This window comes from Carassius carassius, chromosome 22 (genome assembly GCF_963082965.1).
Source record: "Carassius carassius chromosome 22, fCarCar2.1, whole genome shotgun sequence".
Classification (NCBI taxonomy): domain Eukaryota; kingdom Metazoa; phylum Chordata; class Actinopteri; order Cypriniformes; family Cyprinidae; genus Carassius; species Carassius carassius.
This window is the reverse complement of record NC_081776.1, coordinates 1,236,583-1,251,373: the sequence shown is the minus strand read 5'-3', so window position 1 is coordinate 1,251,373 and position 14,791 is coordinate 1,236,583. Positions and strand designations below refer to the sequence as shown.

The following is a 14,791-nucleotide window of genomic DNA, read 5'->3' as shown; positions in this document are numbered from 1 at the left end:
AGCATGTTGAAGTGTATTCAGATCATGCAAATTAATTTGCATTTGAAAATCCTCTGGTTGTAAAAGACGAGTTGCTTATTGCTGTGCTTGACATTAGCCAAATAAGTTGTTATGTGTTGTTATGGTGTCTGAATGGGGTTTATGTACTCTCTAAATGATTACTTATTTTTATTATAGTTTTTATATTCATGCTTTATTTGGCAAAAGAAATCTTATATTAGTAACAATTATATTATTGGTTGTATTGTAGTATTTATATACTTTTAAAGTTGTACATTTTTTAAATTAGCTTTAATTTTATAGTTTCAGTTTTACTTTAATATTTTATTAGTATTAGCATTAAGATTTTTTCCTTCAGTTTTACTTTTCAATTTTAATTTCCAAACTGTGTTTTATTTGTTTTAATTTGTAAATGAAATCTATTTGATTAATAATTTGTTGTTGTTGTTTTTATATTTAATTTATTTTATTAATAAATGTAAGATTTTTTTAATGTTAAAATTCAATATTTTTTTAACTAAATATATGTATCATATATCATATCATGCTTTTTAATTATTAAACTATACATTCACTTTTTTTTAAATGTATAGTTTACTTTGCAAAGTATAACTGTTGTATCAACGGTTCTAACAGACATTAGTAAATTTCTCAGTAATTGTGCAAGAAAGTGTGCTTCCGTTGAAACAGGAGTGAATGTGTACATCTCACGCTTTTGACCACATCTTGTCCAAACAAACACATTGAGAAAGCAAATAAAGTCATCCGTGCCTCCACACGCAAGCAGACTTTACAACACGCCTTGATCTCCCAGAAAATTCACATCAATTCCTGGGAAAAACAGTCAGGAAGAACTGGATTGTGACGTGATTGTGAAGCTGTCGTCCGTCAGGAAGGTTCAAATGATTTGCATATGAATGTGTTCTTCATTTACACTGATGACTGTAAAGCAGCTCTGTTAACTATTAACCTGGTTCTGTCATATGATGTCTAAATGAGATTTATGTGCTCTATAAATGATTATTTATAATATATATATATATATTTATTATTGTTTCGGTTTAATTTTTTTATTATTTCTAAATTAGTTTTATTTACTCATTTGCTTTTTGTTTTGTAAATTAAATGTATTTATCTTTTTGTTTCTGTTTTTAATTTGTAAATTTATATAATTCATAATTTAAATTTCATTACTGTTATCTTTTTTTTTTGTAAATGCAAGTTATTTGATAATTCTTGTATTTTGTTTTATTTTTAATTTGTAAATGAAATGTATCAGATTTTTCTTTTTGTTTTTTAATTTGTCATTTAAATTTGTGACTTTTTTATCAGTTTTTTTTTCTAAACAAAATTTTTTCATTTTTTTGTTTGAAAATTAGGTTTATTTGTTTTGTAAATTTATATAATTCATAAATGAAAATGTATTGTTCATAATTTTTTTTTAAATACAAGTTATTTTATAATTTATTTTTTATTTTTTTATTTGTAAATTAAATTTATTTTGATTTTATTTTTTCATGCTTTAGTTGTTTTTAATTTGTAAATTAAATTTATCAGATTTTTTTCTTATTTTTTTTTAATTTGTCATTTTAAATGTATTAAATGTTTTTTTTTAATGTTTTCATTTATTTTATTTTGTAAATGAAATTGATTTAATATTTTTGGGTCAACTTTTAAATCAGCTATGGCATTTCATTTACACCTCAAACATATTATTTAGTTTTAGTTTTTTTTCTCAGTAGTGATTCTCCAAGGTTTTCAAGTAATACAGTATTTAATTGTTTTATATAACTACCATAATGTATGAATAATTTAGAAAAGTAATAAATGACACTTTCATGTTAATGCATTGTTTTTTGTTTTTTTGTTTTTTTGTTTTTTGTTTTTTTGTTTTTTTTATTTGTAAAGGAAACTATTTTGATTAATATTTGCAGTTCAGCCGTTTCATTTGCACATCAAACTTTAACTTATTATTTGGATGTCTTTCAATCACTCTTTCCTTTTGGAAATGCTAATCTGCTTTTGGATAGCGATGCATTCAGAAGCGTGACTCGACCGAGAGGCTCAACAGCTGTCCACAGCGTCCCTCTGAAGGTCACGAGGGGTCAGATGTTACGTCCAGAAATGATTCTGATTGGCTATGGCTGCAGGAATGTGCCACTTCCAGACCCTAGGAATTGTGGGTAACATAAGTCAGCACACGTGTGTCAGAGAGGACGCCAGTCTCTGCAAATCCTCTTTTGATATCAGATTGCAGAAATCACAGTGCATTTGTCATGTACCGCGTCAAACACGCCGTGCTGAATGCATGTGTGGATACAGTCAAGGAATATATCTTATTTTTTCAGTCTGCAGTTTTCTCCATTACATAAACACTGACGTCTGTGACATAATTCGATAAGATCTGTCATGTGCATTTACAGAAAATTGCATAATGTCTCTCGTGTAAACGTACCGATCAAATTTTCCACAAAATCAAAAAAATTAGATGTATGAAAATGATGCCTGTGTTTAGGACTGTGCGTTATTAGGTTATATATATATATATATATATATATATATATATATATATATATATATATATATATATATATATATATATGGACAATTATAAATTAAGTACATTTACTACCCGAATTCCTATTATTGTAACTTATTTTATTCTCATAGTTGACTCTCTTTAGGTTTTCAAATAACGCAGTGTTTATTTTAACTTATCAGAAATGTAAATAATAGTTTAGAGAATGTAATGAAGGATAAATTGATGTTATTGTCATGTGCTTGCTCTATAGACACAGATGTGAGAGCGACAGGTCTGTAATCATGAAGTCATGCAATGTTTATTTATTTATTCATTCTCAATGGTGATTCTCAATATGTTTCTGAATAACACTGTGTTTATTTCATTTAAATGAGTGTAACGGTAACATACTGCCTTCATTTCTGAATACTTTAGACAGAGAACATATGATAATTGTCATGTTTTGTGCAGATGTAGTTGTTCTGCATCAGTGACGTGTGTGTGTGTGTGTGTGTGTCGCAGCTGTTCGACCGCGTGCGTGAGGATAATCCAGACTTTCATCAGAAGATCGTCCCCATCAGCAGCGAGCTCACTCAGCCCGGCCTGGCCATAAGTCCAGAGGATGTACAAACACTCACTTCCTGTATACACATCGTCTTCCACTGCGCCGCCACCATCCGCTTCGACGAGCCCCTGAAGTGAGTCACACTCAACATACAACCACATTCACAACACCAGTAATCAGAAATATTTCATGAGCATCAAATCATGATTTCTGAAGATCATGTGACACTGAGGACTGTAGCAATGATGCTGAAAATACAGCTGCGCATCACAGAAATAAATTACAGTTTACTATGTAGTGAAATTAAAAATGCTGTTTTGATTTATAATAATATTTCACAATTTTTTACTGTATTTTTGATCAAACAAATGCAGCCTTAGTGAGGTAGCCAGGGGTGCACATACTTTTTTTCAGCCTGGTTCTCATAAGAGATATATAGCTTGACCCATTAAATATAACTATAAAAAATTAATTAATAAAAGTTATAATATTATTCCACTTTTTTTTAAATAAAATAAAAGTAAATAAACTAAATAATAGTGTGTGTGATAATATTATTAAAAATAAAAGGCAGTCCTAGTATTAAATACAAATACATTTATTTTATAGTAAACTTGAAAATAAAATGCTAATATTTACTGCTACTTTCTTTGTTTGCCTCTTTAAGAAGAATCGCTTTATGTATTCCCCAATTTTAAGTCGCTTTGGATAAAAACGTTTAAAAATAAAGAAATTAAAGCGTTGTCATCCTATTCAAACTTAAAATCAGCAGGCTTTTATTTTGGCGGGTTGCCGGCACGTAAGTATACGCGCTTCCGGGTTTAGCGCTGCTGCTGATTAAAGAGCGTCAGTGGATACATGTCAGTTTTGCACTGTGCTTTGAAAACGTCATGACATAGCCTAGATTTATGCTTTCAGGTTGAAAATAAAACCTATAAAGAAGGCTACAGTTTGTGATCTAAAATGGTAATTGTGTATTAACCGCTGTCAACCATGTCGTACACACATGCGCTGTCAGAACATATTTATATAACGCATTTTTTTTCATTTTCCTACGAAAAATATTAAGAGCATTAGTCGTTTGAACCGGTCCTCTCACTCCAGCAGCATCACGGACATGTAGCATTAATATACTATTATAGTTGTTATAAATATTTTGTAAATACAGAGTTTTTTTTATTAATATATATTCTTTTAATAATTTAAAGTAGAAATAGTTTTTTGTGTTTTTGTAATCTTTTAAAAAAAAAATTGCCTGTAAAGGTGAATTTTTTTAAAGTTTAAAGAAATTTTAGTGAACTAAAGAGAAATTAGAAATGTTATATTTTATTTCATTTAACATTTATTTTATTTTAAGTAACACATTTTTATTCGTAGTTTAGTTAATTCTAATAACCCTGTCATAGACTCTGTATTGTAGTTGGAAAATATTACATTGTTACTGCTTTTTTTTCTGCTCATTATAATACTGTTCTATAAGGTGTATTATTTCTGTATTTTTTCATAATAATTTTTTTGTTCTTTATTTTAATCAAATGTTTATTTATTTAAAAATACAATTTAAAAATTTGGGGTCTATGCCAAATTTCCTTGCATACTTTAGCAGTACTGTATTGTAATAATTTTTTCATTCTTTTCTTTATTTTAAACACATTTTTAAAACTTTTCTACACCTAATAATTAAAATGTATCATTTGTTTCTATTACATGACCTTATTACTTTTTTCGTCTAACTATAACCCTCTATTAGACTGGTATTAGATCTATCATTTAGGTATTTTATTTAATCACTTAATGTTTTTTTATTAATTTATTTTAATATATTTTTTATTTTTATTTAATTCAATTTATATGTTAAATAACTTTTCTTTATTTCATTTTTTTCATGACTTATTTCAATTAATTATTGTTTTTATATTTATTAGCATTTTTTTTCTGACGAGTTATATTGCATCAGTGCGCTGATGTTTTGTCTGACACGCTGTCCTGTCCCTGAAGCAGTGCAGTGATTCATCTGTCTGTCGTTCTTAACACTTATTTGATTTCAGCTCACATAAATGTATTATTTTAGTGTCTGTCTCTATGCTGTGTGCTGTGTCTGCAGGCATGCGCTGCAGCTGAACGTCATCTCCACGCAGCAGCTCCTCTCTCTGGCGCAGCAGATGCATCACCTGCAGGCCTTCATCCACATCTCCACCGCCTACGCCAACTGCAACCGCAGACACATCGACGAGGTCATCTACCCTCCTCCGGTCGAGCCCAAGAAACTCATCGACTCTCTGGAGTGAGTGCGATATATCATCATCATCATCATCTCAAACTCACTTCCAGAATCAACCACAGATATGAGCTCATGTTAGCTTAGAGACCAGTGTGTTCAATATCAGACATATCTTTCAACAGAATTATGGTATGCTGAAAAACATCTTAAACCCCCCCCCCCCCCCCCCAAAAAAAGCAAGCAGAGAATAAAACTAAAAAACTGTGTTATTTTAGCATTATCAGTATGATACTTAAGATGCTAAGATATTTTTGGTTTATACATATATATTTTCTATTATATATATATATATTAAATATTATTTATTTAGTTAAAGTTTGAGTAATTTGGTTGTGTGCATGTACTAAAATAACTAAGAATTACATCGTTAAACAAAAACAAAAAACTAAAATGTGTGTGTGTATATATATATATATATATATATATATATATATATAGGTTTATATTTTGATGCATGAAGACCAAATACTTAAAAAAAAAAAATGTTTTTAATTAATTATTAATTTTAAATAAATTAACGTAAATATTATTAATATAAACATATTTGGAAAATACTTTCATTTCAATGATTAGGCTTTTTTATATTCACTATAGTGCTGTACTTGTTAGAAGTGTTATTTATTGATTTAAATATATTTTTAATGTATATAATCTTTTTTTCTTTTTATTAATTAATTTAATGAAAGTATTACTTAATTTACATTTTCTTCTAACTATATTAAGTATATGAATATATGTTATTATTTAATCATTTGTTAATTTTAATAAAAAATGTATTATTTAATAATTTCAATTTACTAATTGTTTTCTTTTCTCCCTTGAATCCCAGTTTAAAAAACACTGGGACAATGCCACTGGGTATTGCATGTCTGATTTTCCAGATAGCATCCGGATGTTTTGTCTGACACACTGTGCTGACCCTGAAGCAGAGCAGTGATTTATCGTGTGTGTGTGTGTGTGTAGGTGGATGGATGACAGTATGGTCTGTGACCTCACACCCCGTCTGATCGGTGACCGGCCGAACACTTACACCTACACCAAAGCGCTGGCCGAGTGCGTGGTGCAGCAGGAGAGCAGCAGACTCAACATCGCCATCATACGGCCGTCCATCGTGGGAGCCAGCTGGCAGGAGCCGTTCCCCGTGAGTGACGAGGCTTAATGGTTACAGATCTGGGCTGGTAACACAGAGGATTTAGGTTCAAACCTGGACGAATGAGTGCATAAACTTAGACATTTCTACATAGCAGAATATCATAGAGACGATTGGTGTTGTTGTTTATTATCATTCATTAAAAGCACTGAAAAAAAAATCTTTACTTGAAATTAACGTAAACTGAAATAATATATAAAAATGTATATGTACTGTATATATAAACTTTATTTCAGCTAGCTGCCACGATAACATAAAACAAAAATATTTAATAACTAAAACTAAATAAACTGAAAAAACTAAATAAAAACTATATAGACATATATTTAAAAATGTAAAATAAATTTTGTTAACTCAGTGTACTAAAAATCTAAACTGAAATAAAATAATAAAAACTAGATTTTAATAAAAAAAAAAGATTTTCTCTATTTGAAATAAACTTCTATACTAAAATAACTTAATAAAATAACTAACTAAAACTTAATAAAATAAAATGGAAAACTAAAAAAAAAAATCTATCTATATATATATATATATATATATATATATTTAAAAATATAATAATACAAATATTTGGGTTAACTTGACGTACAAAAATAAATAAAATAATCATTAACTGGAATAAAAATGTTAAAAAAATGACAAACGTTTTATAAAAAAAATATTTCAGCTAGATGCCATGGCAAAGTTAAACTAAATAAATTGAAGAACTAAATAAAAACTATATAGACATGTATATAAATAATATATACATTTGGATTAACTCGGTGTACTAATAATTTAAACTGAAATAAAATAATAAAAACTAGACATTATTTAAAAAATAATTTTCTCAATTTGAAATAACATAAACTTAAATTGTAGTAAAATAAAATGTTACAAAACCTAATCTTATTTCAGCTTTTCAACATTTCTCATTTTCATTTAGTTTAATTTGAAATACTAAAATAACTAAAACTAAATGAAATAAAATGGAAAACTAAATAAAAACTATATAGATGTATATTTAAAAATATAATAATACAAATATTTGGGTTAACTCGATGTATATTTGTGTGTAGTTCAATTTGAAGTACTAAAAGAACTAATACTAAATAAAGATTATATAGACATAAAAAAAAATTACAATTATATTAAAAAAAGAGAATATAAGATTTTATTCAAATGAACAAAAACTATCATAGAATTTAATTGATACTAAAATAACTCTGGTTTGGTTTTGACTCTTGACTTGTGAGCAACCACCTAGCAACCGTTCAGAGCACCCTAGCAACCGCTTTGTCTCTTTCTGTGTTTTACAGGGTTGGATCGACAACTTTAATGGACCGAGTGGTATTTTCATTGCTGTAAGTATTAGTGCGGATCTGAAGTCCTGACCCCCTCCGAGGGATCTTAAGTCTGTAAAACTGACATGAAGGACTTCCTAAGACCTTTAGATGATCAACATGATCAAAACTCACACACCATGCTCCACGCATTCTGTCCTCTGATTGATAGTTTAATGTTTTTATTAAGTAAAAGGTATTTTAGTGTAATTGTGTATGACTGATATTTATATCATTTTATGTAAGTATCTGCTACACTTTTATAAAGATCTTATAAATTCACAAGCATCAGAATTTCATCATATAAATATCTGCGGCTAAATGCATGTTTTTTTCCCTGTATATTCTCACTATATCAGACTCCAATGAGCCATAATAGCCTGATGGATCAAATATGATAAAAAAAATGTTTTACAAATATTTTCTCTCTTTTTGGATTTTATTCTCTTTTATTTTAAGATTTTCTTTCATATTTTTATTTTCATATGTTTTGCTTTTGCATCTTTATATTGAGGTTTCCATAAACTGTTTAATAAATTAAAAAAAGGTTTTCTGACCGTTATTTTATACGTCAGGCTGAATTATGATGGACGGACTAAACAGAGCTAAAGATTAAAATAGCCGTTTTAATTTGTAAATGAAATCAGAATCATGGTGGCTTTTAAGTTGCACTGAAATGAATAAACAACAAGGTGTTTTAACATCCAGAAAAATGATTTTTCACCTCCTTGCATCACTCTCTGACCTGGCAAGATTCAAAGTGATGAAAACAATCTGCCACCGTTTTGAATTAGTCTGTATTTCCTGAGGTCATGAAGCTGTTTCAGCCTCCCTGAAGCTCACAGGCAGACCGAGGCATGTGCTGCGTTTGGCTCTTCTGAAAGCAGTGTGTGTTGTGTGTGTCCCGGTGCAGGCTGGGAAGGGCATCCTGCGCACCATGAGAGCCAGTAATGACGCGGTGGCCGATCTGATTCCTGTAGACGTGGTGATAAACCTGATGCTGGCGGCCGGCTGGTACACCGCGGTGCACAGGTCAGCTTCACCTGGCTGATTTGCTTATGCTAGATCAGCGGGAGATTAAACGGAGAATAATAGCATGAAAAACCCTCTGGTGATGTATTTGCATAAGTGGGAAATGTGTGTATTTTTATTTCAGACCGAAAACTGTGCTTGTGTACAACTGCACCACCGGAGGCATTAACCCTTTCCACTGGGGCGAGATCGGTGCGTAGCATGCTTTCCTAAAGTATATGGCTACTGCATACTATATACTGGATATAACACTGAAAAATATGGGTTTGAGCCTCTTTGTTGCATACAGTATTACATACATGTACACACATGTACTCACAGTGCAACAACACACACACACACACACACACACACACACAACAACGAGTTCAGGACTTGTGTGTGCATGATTAAAAATTGAATACAGAATGTATGAAGAAATTAGAATAAAGTAGAGAAGACAGAATTTAGTAGAGAGAGAGAATAAATATAGAAAATACATATAAATAAATAAATAAATACAGTTGGATTTACAGTGTTGTAGCATTTATTCATATTTTTCACAAATTTGACAAATAAATCGTTTTTAATAAGTAGAAAAACTGAAATGGTATTTTTCTGTTCACTGAATTCTCAATCATTTGAAGACGTATATATATTTTTTTAATATTATGCATCGTACGATGATGAATGTTTGAACACACGTTATGGTTGGTATTGTATTTGATTGTGTTATTGTAATACATTAAAAAATAAACATTAAAAACATTACATTAAAAAGTTACCTGTTGAATTAAACAAGGCAATTTAAAAGTAGAAAGACTGAAATTGTATAGTATTGTAACATACACATTTTACAGTTTTTATAAAAAATAATAAAAAAAAGCTTTTAACATAGTATGCATGTTAGAAACAGTAGATGCAAAAATAGCTATTAAAATTCACAACTTATTTCAAAGAAGTGGCAAGAAACACATTACATTTTGAAGTAGAAAAACTGAATGAACTCCAATAACTTTTTTTTTATTTCCAACTCGAATATTGTTTATATTGTACAATCCAATTAGAAAAGCATTTAATATAGTATGCAATAAATGTTTGAAACAGTATTATTGATGCTGTTGCATGTTTAATTCCAGGTTGCATAACTTCTGGATCATTGAAAATACCAAAATAAAAAACAGTGTAAATACTATTTTTTTTCTTTACAGAAAAAGCATATGAAATATTATGCAATGCTAAATGTTAGATTAAGAGTATTATTGTCTCTGTTTAATTCAGGTGTCCAGACTGATGTCTAAAATAAACTATAATTGCATAACTTATTTGAACACTGGACACAATGCATTGCACAGAGTTCGAGTGCATTGCATTGTGGGTCGCGGTATTCCTCACAATTCAGTAAACAGTGGTTTAGTCGTCGTATTATACACAATAATGTTTGCTTTCCAGAGCATCACGTGATGTCCACGTTCAAGAGGAATCCTCTGGAGCAGGCTTTCCGTCGGCCAAACGCCAACATCACGTCCAATTACCTGATCAACCAGTACTGGACCCTCGTGAGCCACAAGTTCCCTGCGCTCCTCTATGACCTGATCCTGCGACTGTCCGGACAGAAACCTCAGTGAGCACAAACAGTGACCGTATACTGTTCTGATCACACAGCACCTGTCTGTTATTATATCATCTACTCACTCGAATGTTTGGGGGTATAAATCTCTCATCAAGGCTGCATTATAATATATCTGTTTTCTGTGAATATATATATTAAAGTGTAATGTATTTCTGTGATGCTCCGCTGTCTTTCCAGCATCGTTCCTCCAGTCTTCAGTGTCACATGATCTTCAGAAATCAGTATAATATGATGATTTACTGCTCAAGAAACATGATTATTATTATCAATGTTGGAAACAGAGTTTTTTTTTTTCAGGATTCTTTGATAAATTGATTTTTTTATTTTATTTATGAATTCCTTTTGATAATGCATCCTTGGTGAATAAATCGTATTCGCCCCAAACGTTTAAATTATAACATATTTTTGCATTATAGAAGTAAAAATGAAAAAACGAATCATTAGAAAAATTGCATGTTTTGTTCAATTTTAATATTATATTATATTATTGAAATAACAGAAATATCTATAGAAATTAGAAACTAAAAAACATTAATAAATAAATAGAAATATTCTTATAACATTATTAATTTAATATACTTTCATGTTATATTATGATTCTTAATATGAATAATTAACATATATTATAAAACTAAAATATCTATGAAAAAAAAGAAAAAATATTGTGGTAATATATATTAATATAATTATTTACACTTAATATACATTTATGATTATTTACATTTTTAATTTATGTCGTTTAATACATTATTATTTTATTTGCTATATTATAGATATAAAAAATGCATGTATTGTTAACACATGAATAGAAATACCACTAATTATTTTATTACTATTGATATGAATTTCTAATATGATTTAATCATAATACATATTATGGTGACATAATTTATTAAATATTGTATCACTGAAATAAAATCTATCTGAACAGATGTATCAATGATAGTGTGATTGTCATTGAGTGTTCATGTCTGTGTTCGTTCAGGATGATGCGTATTTTCAACCGTCTGCACAAAGCCATCGGTCTGCTGCAGTACTTCAGCAGTCAGGACTGGGAGTGGAACTCAGACAACATGAACATGCTGATGAACCAGCTGAGCGCCGAGGACAGGAGGGTACGCCCCACACACACACACACACACACACACACACACACTGACACCGTGTGAACTCTGAACTCTTCCTCGTGATCTTTCAGACCTTCAACTTTGACGTCCGCCAGCTGAACTGGCCCGAGTACATCGAGAACTACTGTATCGGCACCAAGAAGTACGTTCTGAACGAGGACATGTCTGACATCCCGGCCGCCAGACAGCACCTGAGGAAGTACGTCACCTGACACACACTTACACTGAATCCACTGAGTCTTCTCTAGAGCTGCTCTACAGCTGGAACAGAATTTAAACATGTTCATTCCTTAACCAAAACTTTTGAAAGGTAGTGCTTATTATATATAAATGAAATATCTATACATTTGTATTAATTATAATACACTGTATATATTTATTTAATACGTCCTTGCATATTACAAGCATTCTTACTATCATATATTATATTGCATAATATTATTAACAAAAGATGTTTATAGAAACATTTGAAATTAGAAGATGAGACAAAATAACATGTTTTGGAATAGAAAAATTATATATTGTTATATTATAGATGTATCTATAGAAACAGAAAACGGAGAATAAAACAGTGTATTGAAAATAGAAATGATTTTTGTATTAATTTAAAAAATATAAATTATTATTTTTGAATCATTGAAAAAAAAAAAAAAAATATATATATATATAGAGTTTAAGTGTTGGGTGTTTCACTGAATCATTGATCCTGTTCACAGGCTGAGAAACATCCGATACACGTTCAACACGCTGCTGCTGGTCTTCATCTGGCGCGTCTTCATCGCTCGCTCTCAGATGGCCAGGAACATCTGGTACTTCGTCGTGAGTTTGTGCTTCAAGTTCCTGTCCTACTTCAGGGCTTCCAGCACTCTGACCCAATGACCGGAGCGACAGGAAGTGTGTGTCCTTGTCCTCCAAGCACTTCCTCTTCCAGAGACGTCTTCAGCCGTTCTCACTAAAACACACACACACACACACAGGTGTTACTTCAGCTTTCCTTACCAACTGCTCATCGCACTCCATTCCTCCATATCATGTTTTTAAAGATGTCCTTTTTTATAATGACTATGATGAACAATGATTATATATGCAATGCATTTTACAATATTTCTCTTTTACATTCTCATCGCCATCCAAAATCCAGAGACACTGCCTTTGTGTCTCCTGAGGATTTTAGCCTTCTCGACTCCAGACTTCTCTTTGTGAGCGTGTGTTTGTCTTTTAATGGTTCTGATACCATGCAATCTTGTTTAGTTCGCTGCGTTCGGAGGGAAAAGCCTGTGAACGGCAACAGATCTGATCTGCTTTTATAACATCACACACATTTTTTTGCCAAGCCATCATTAGCTCAACTGTATATCCTCCAGTTTAATCAGAAACACTCAAAATCAAAAGAGAAAAATTGTCTATTCATAAAGAAAATGCATCCTATTTTTAATGAACTAAAATCGTTCCTGAAAGTGTTTACTGTAACATTTTCATGACTATTAAGCACTTCTACCACCAAATTGAATGCATTTTTAATGCATAGAATTATTCCTAATGTCAATTCTCATTACTGTAATACAGTGCTTTTACAGTATTACTGTAAAAATAAATACTGTTATATAATTACATTTCAAATATTAAATACATTTGTATTTAGAAATTAATCTGAAATAATATATATAATTATTGCAATTTATATATATATATATATATATATATTGTTTTTTATTATTATTTTTTTACATTTTTTTATTGATTAATAATTCAATTTAAAAATATTCAAATAGAAAATGACATTTTTTTTTCCACATTTCTTTGAATTATGACATACTGGTTTTATGTTTCACTCATTTATGTTTGTAAATGTTTCTGTTTGTGCATGAGGATATTTCTGTCTGGAGACAGGCATAAGATCGTTTCATCAGTCTGTAAATATTCTAGATATTTAAATATATTCATTTTCAGATGATATACATACCAAAAATGTACAAATGTATATTTGTGAGGGTGAATCAAACGGCTGGTTAAGATTAAGAACATCTATTTCCAGAAATTGATTGAAAAGATTGAGTGATTCAATATTTTTTTGAAGAAAACCGAAAAGTGAAGTAAAAAGCGTGGAGTCTCTATTTCAATGTTGTTTTAGGTGTACTGACCACTGTTTAAAGTGCTCTGAAACCGTTCCTCACAAAGCTTTTCAATCACTGACTTCTATGCAGCACAACCTGTGCTTCTTCCTTCTAGAAACTTTTCTAGCTTATTAGCGTTTGCTTTTTACCTTGCTGACGCACTTTTATTTATGTTTGCTTGTCAGATGAACCAAAACGAGTGCATTTATAATGTTTAATGAATCTAGTACTGCACGAGCAGGTGAATATCAAACTTCATAAAACGTCTTACAGCATTGCGATCAATCGACACTATTTGAGGATCTCATGAGTGGACATTTTTCTACACTCCCCTGGTGGTCTATTGCCAAACTGTATTTTTAGACCACCGTTTCTAAGACATGTCTGCTTTCTGTTGTCCATCTTTTGTATCTTGCACACAGTATTCCTGTTCAGCAGTAACCACACGTCTTCCTCGGCTCGTTTGGCAGTAGTGGAGCGATTACTTTAGATGATTTGAGATGTTCTTTCTCCTGTACGTTATGAGTCTCAGTAGAGAAAGCACACGCACACTAAAATCTCCTCTTAGAGCATTCCAGACATGAAAAACACAGCCATTTTTCTGAGAAACAAACACCTTATGTCTTAACAATGGCAACTCTTCGTTTTCAGCCAAGCTGAGCTTTCAAATGAAGCTTCTACTGCCAACCTGATCTTTAGAGTCTCAAGCATTTGTGATGTTTGTACAGATGAGGGGATTGAGCTGCATTGGGTTTGCTGTACAATGATTTTTTTAAAAAAGAAAAGTCCCCTACTGAAACGTTTCCTTCTTCCAATGTAACAGACTTTTTACATAAGATTTCCACAGGTGTGGCTGACATGGGTTTTGACCTTCCTCTGCTCAACATTTGTCTCCATGATGTGTTGTTACGGTCGAGGTCCTTGAATGAAAAACTGTACTTTGATAAATCCTGTGCTTGTCGAAAAAATAAACTAAAAATAAACTGAAAATGACCAAGTTCCTGGTCGTCTTCATCTTTCATTTCACCATACTATGAATCAATATCAACACAAACATGACAAAA

General features: G+C 30.8%; 1 protein-coding gene across 1 annotated transcript in view; it reads left to right on the top strand.

Annotated features, from left to right (window-relative positions):
- LOC132098640 (fatty acyl-CoA reductase 1-like) overlaps window positions 1-12,851 on the top strand; it is a 30,906-nt gene extending 18,055 nt beyond the window's left edge. Inside the window, exons 3-12 of the mRNA XM_059504712.1 lie at window positions 3,044-3,219; window positions 5,191-5,370; window positions 6,331-6,508; window positions 7,819-7,863; window positions 8,756-8,874; window positions 8,999-9,066; window positions 10,306-10,477; window positions 11,472-11,601; window positions 11,685-11,812; window positions 12,330-12,851. Of these exons, the coding sequence (XP_059360695.1) occupies window positions 3,044-3,219; window positions 5,191-5,370; window positions 6,331-6,508; window positions 7,819-7,863; window positions 8,756-8,874; window positions 8,999-9,066; window positions 10,306-10,477; window positions 11,472-11,601; window positions 11,685-11,812; window positions 12,330-12,492 (1,359 nt within the window). The 3' untranslated portion in view covers window positions 12,493-12,851. The remainder of the gene's footprint in view (window positions 1-3,043; window positions 3,220-5,190; window positions 5,371-6,330; window positions 6,509-7,818; window positions 7,864-8,755; window positions 8,875-8,998; window positions 9,067-10,305; window positions 10,478-11,471; window positions 11,602-11,684; window positions 11,813-12,329) is intronic.
- The last annotated feature ends 1,940 nt before the right edge of the window (window positions 12,852-14,791 follow it).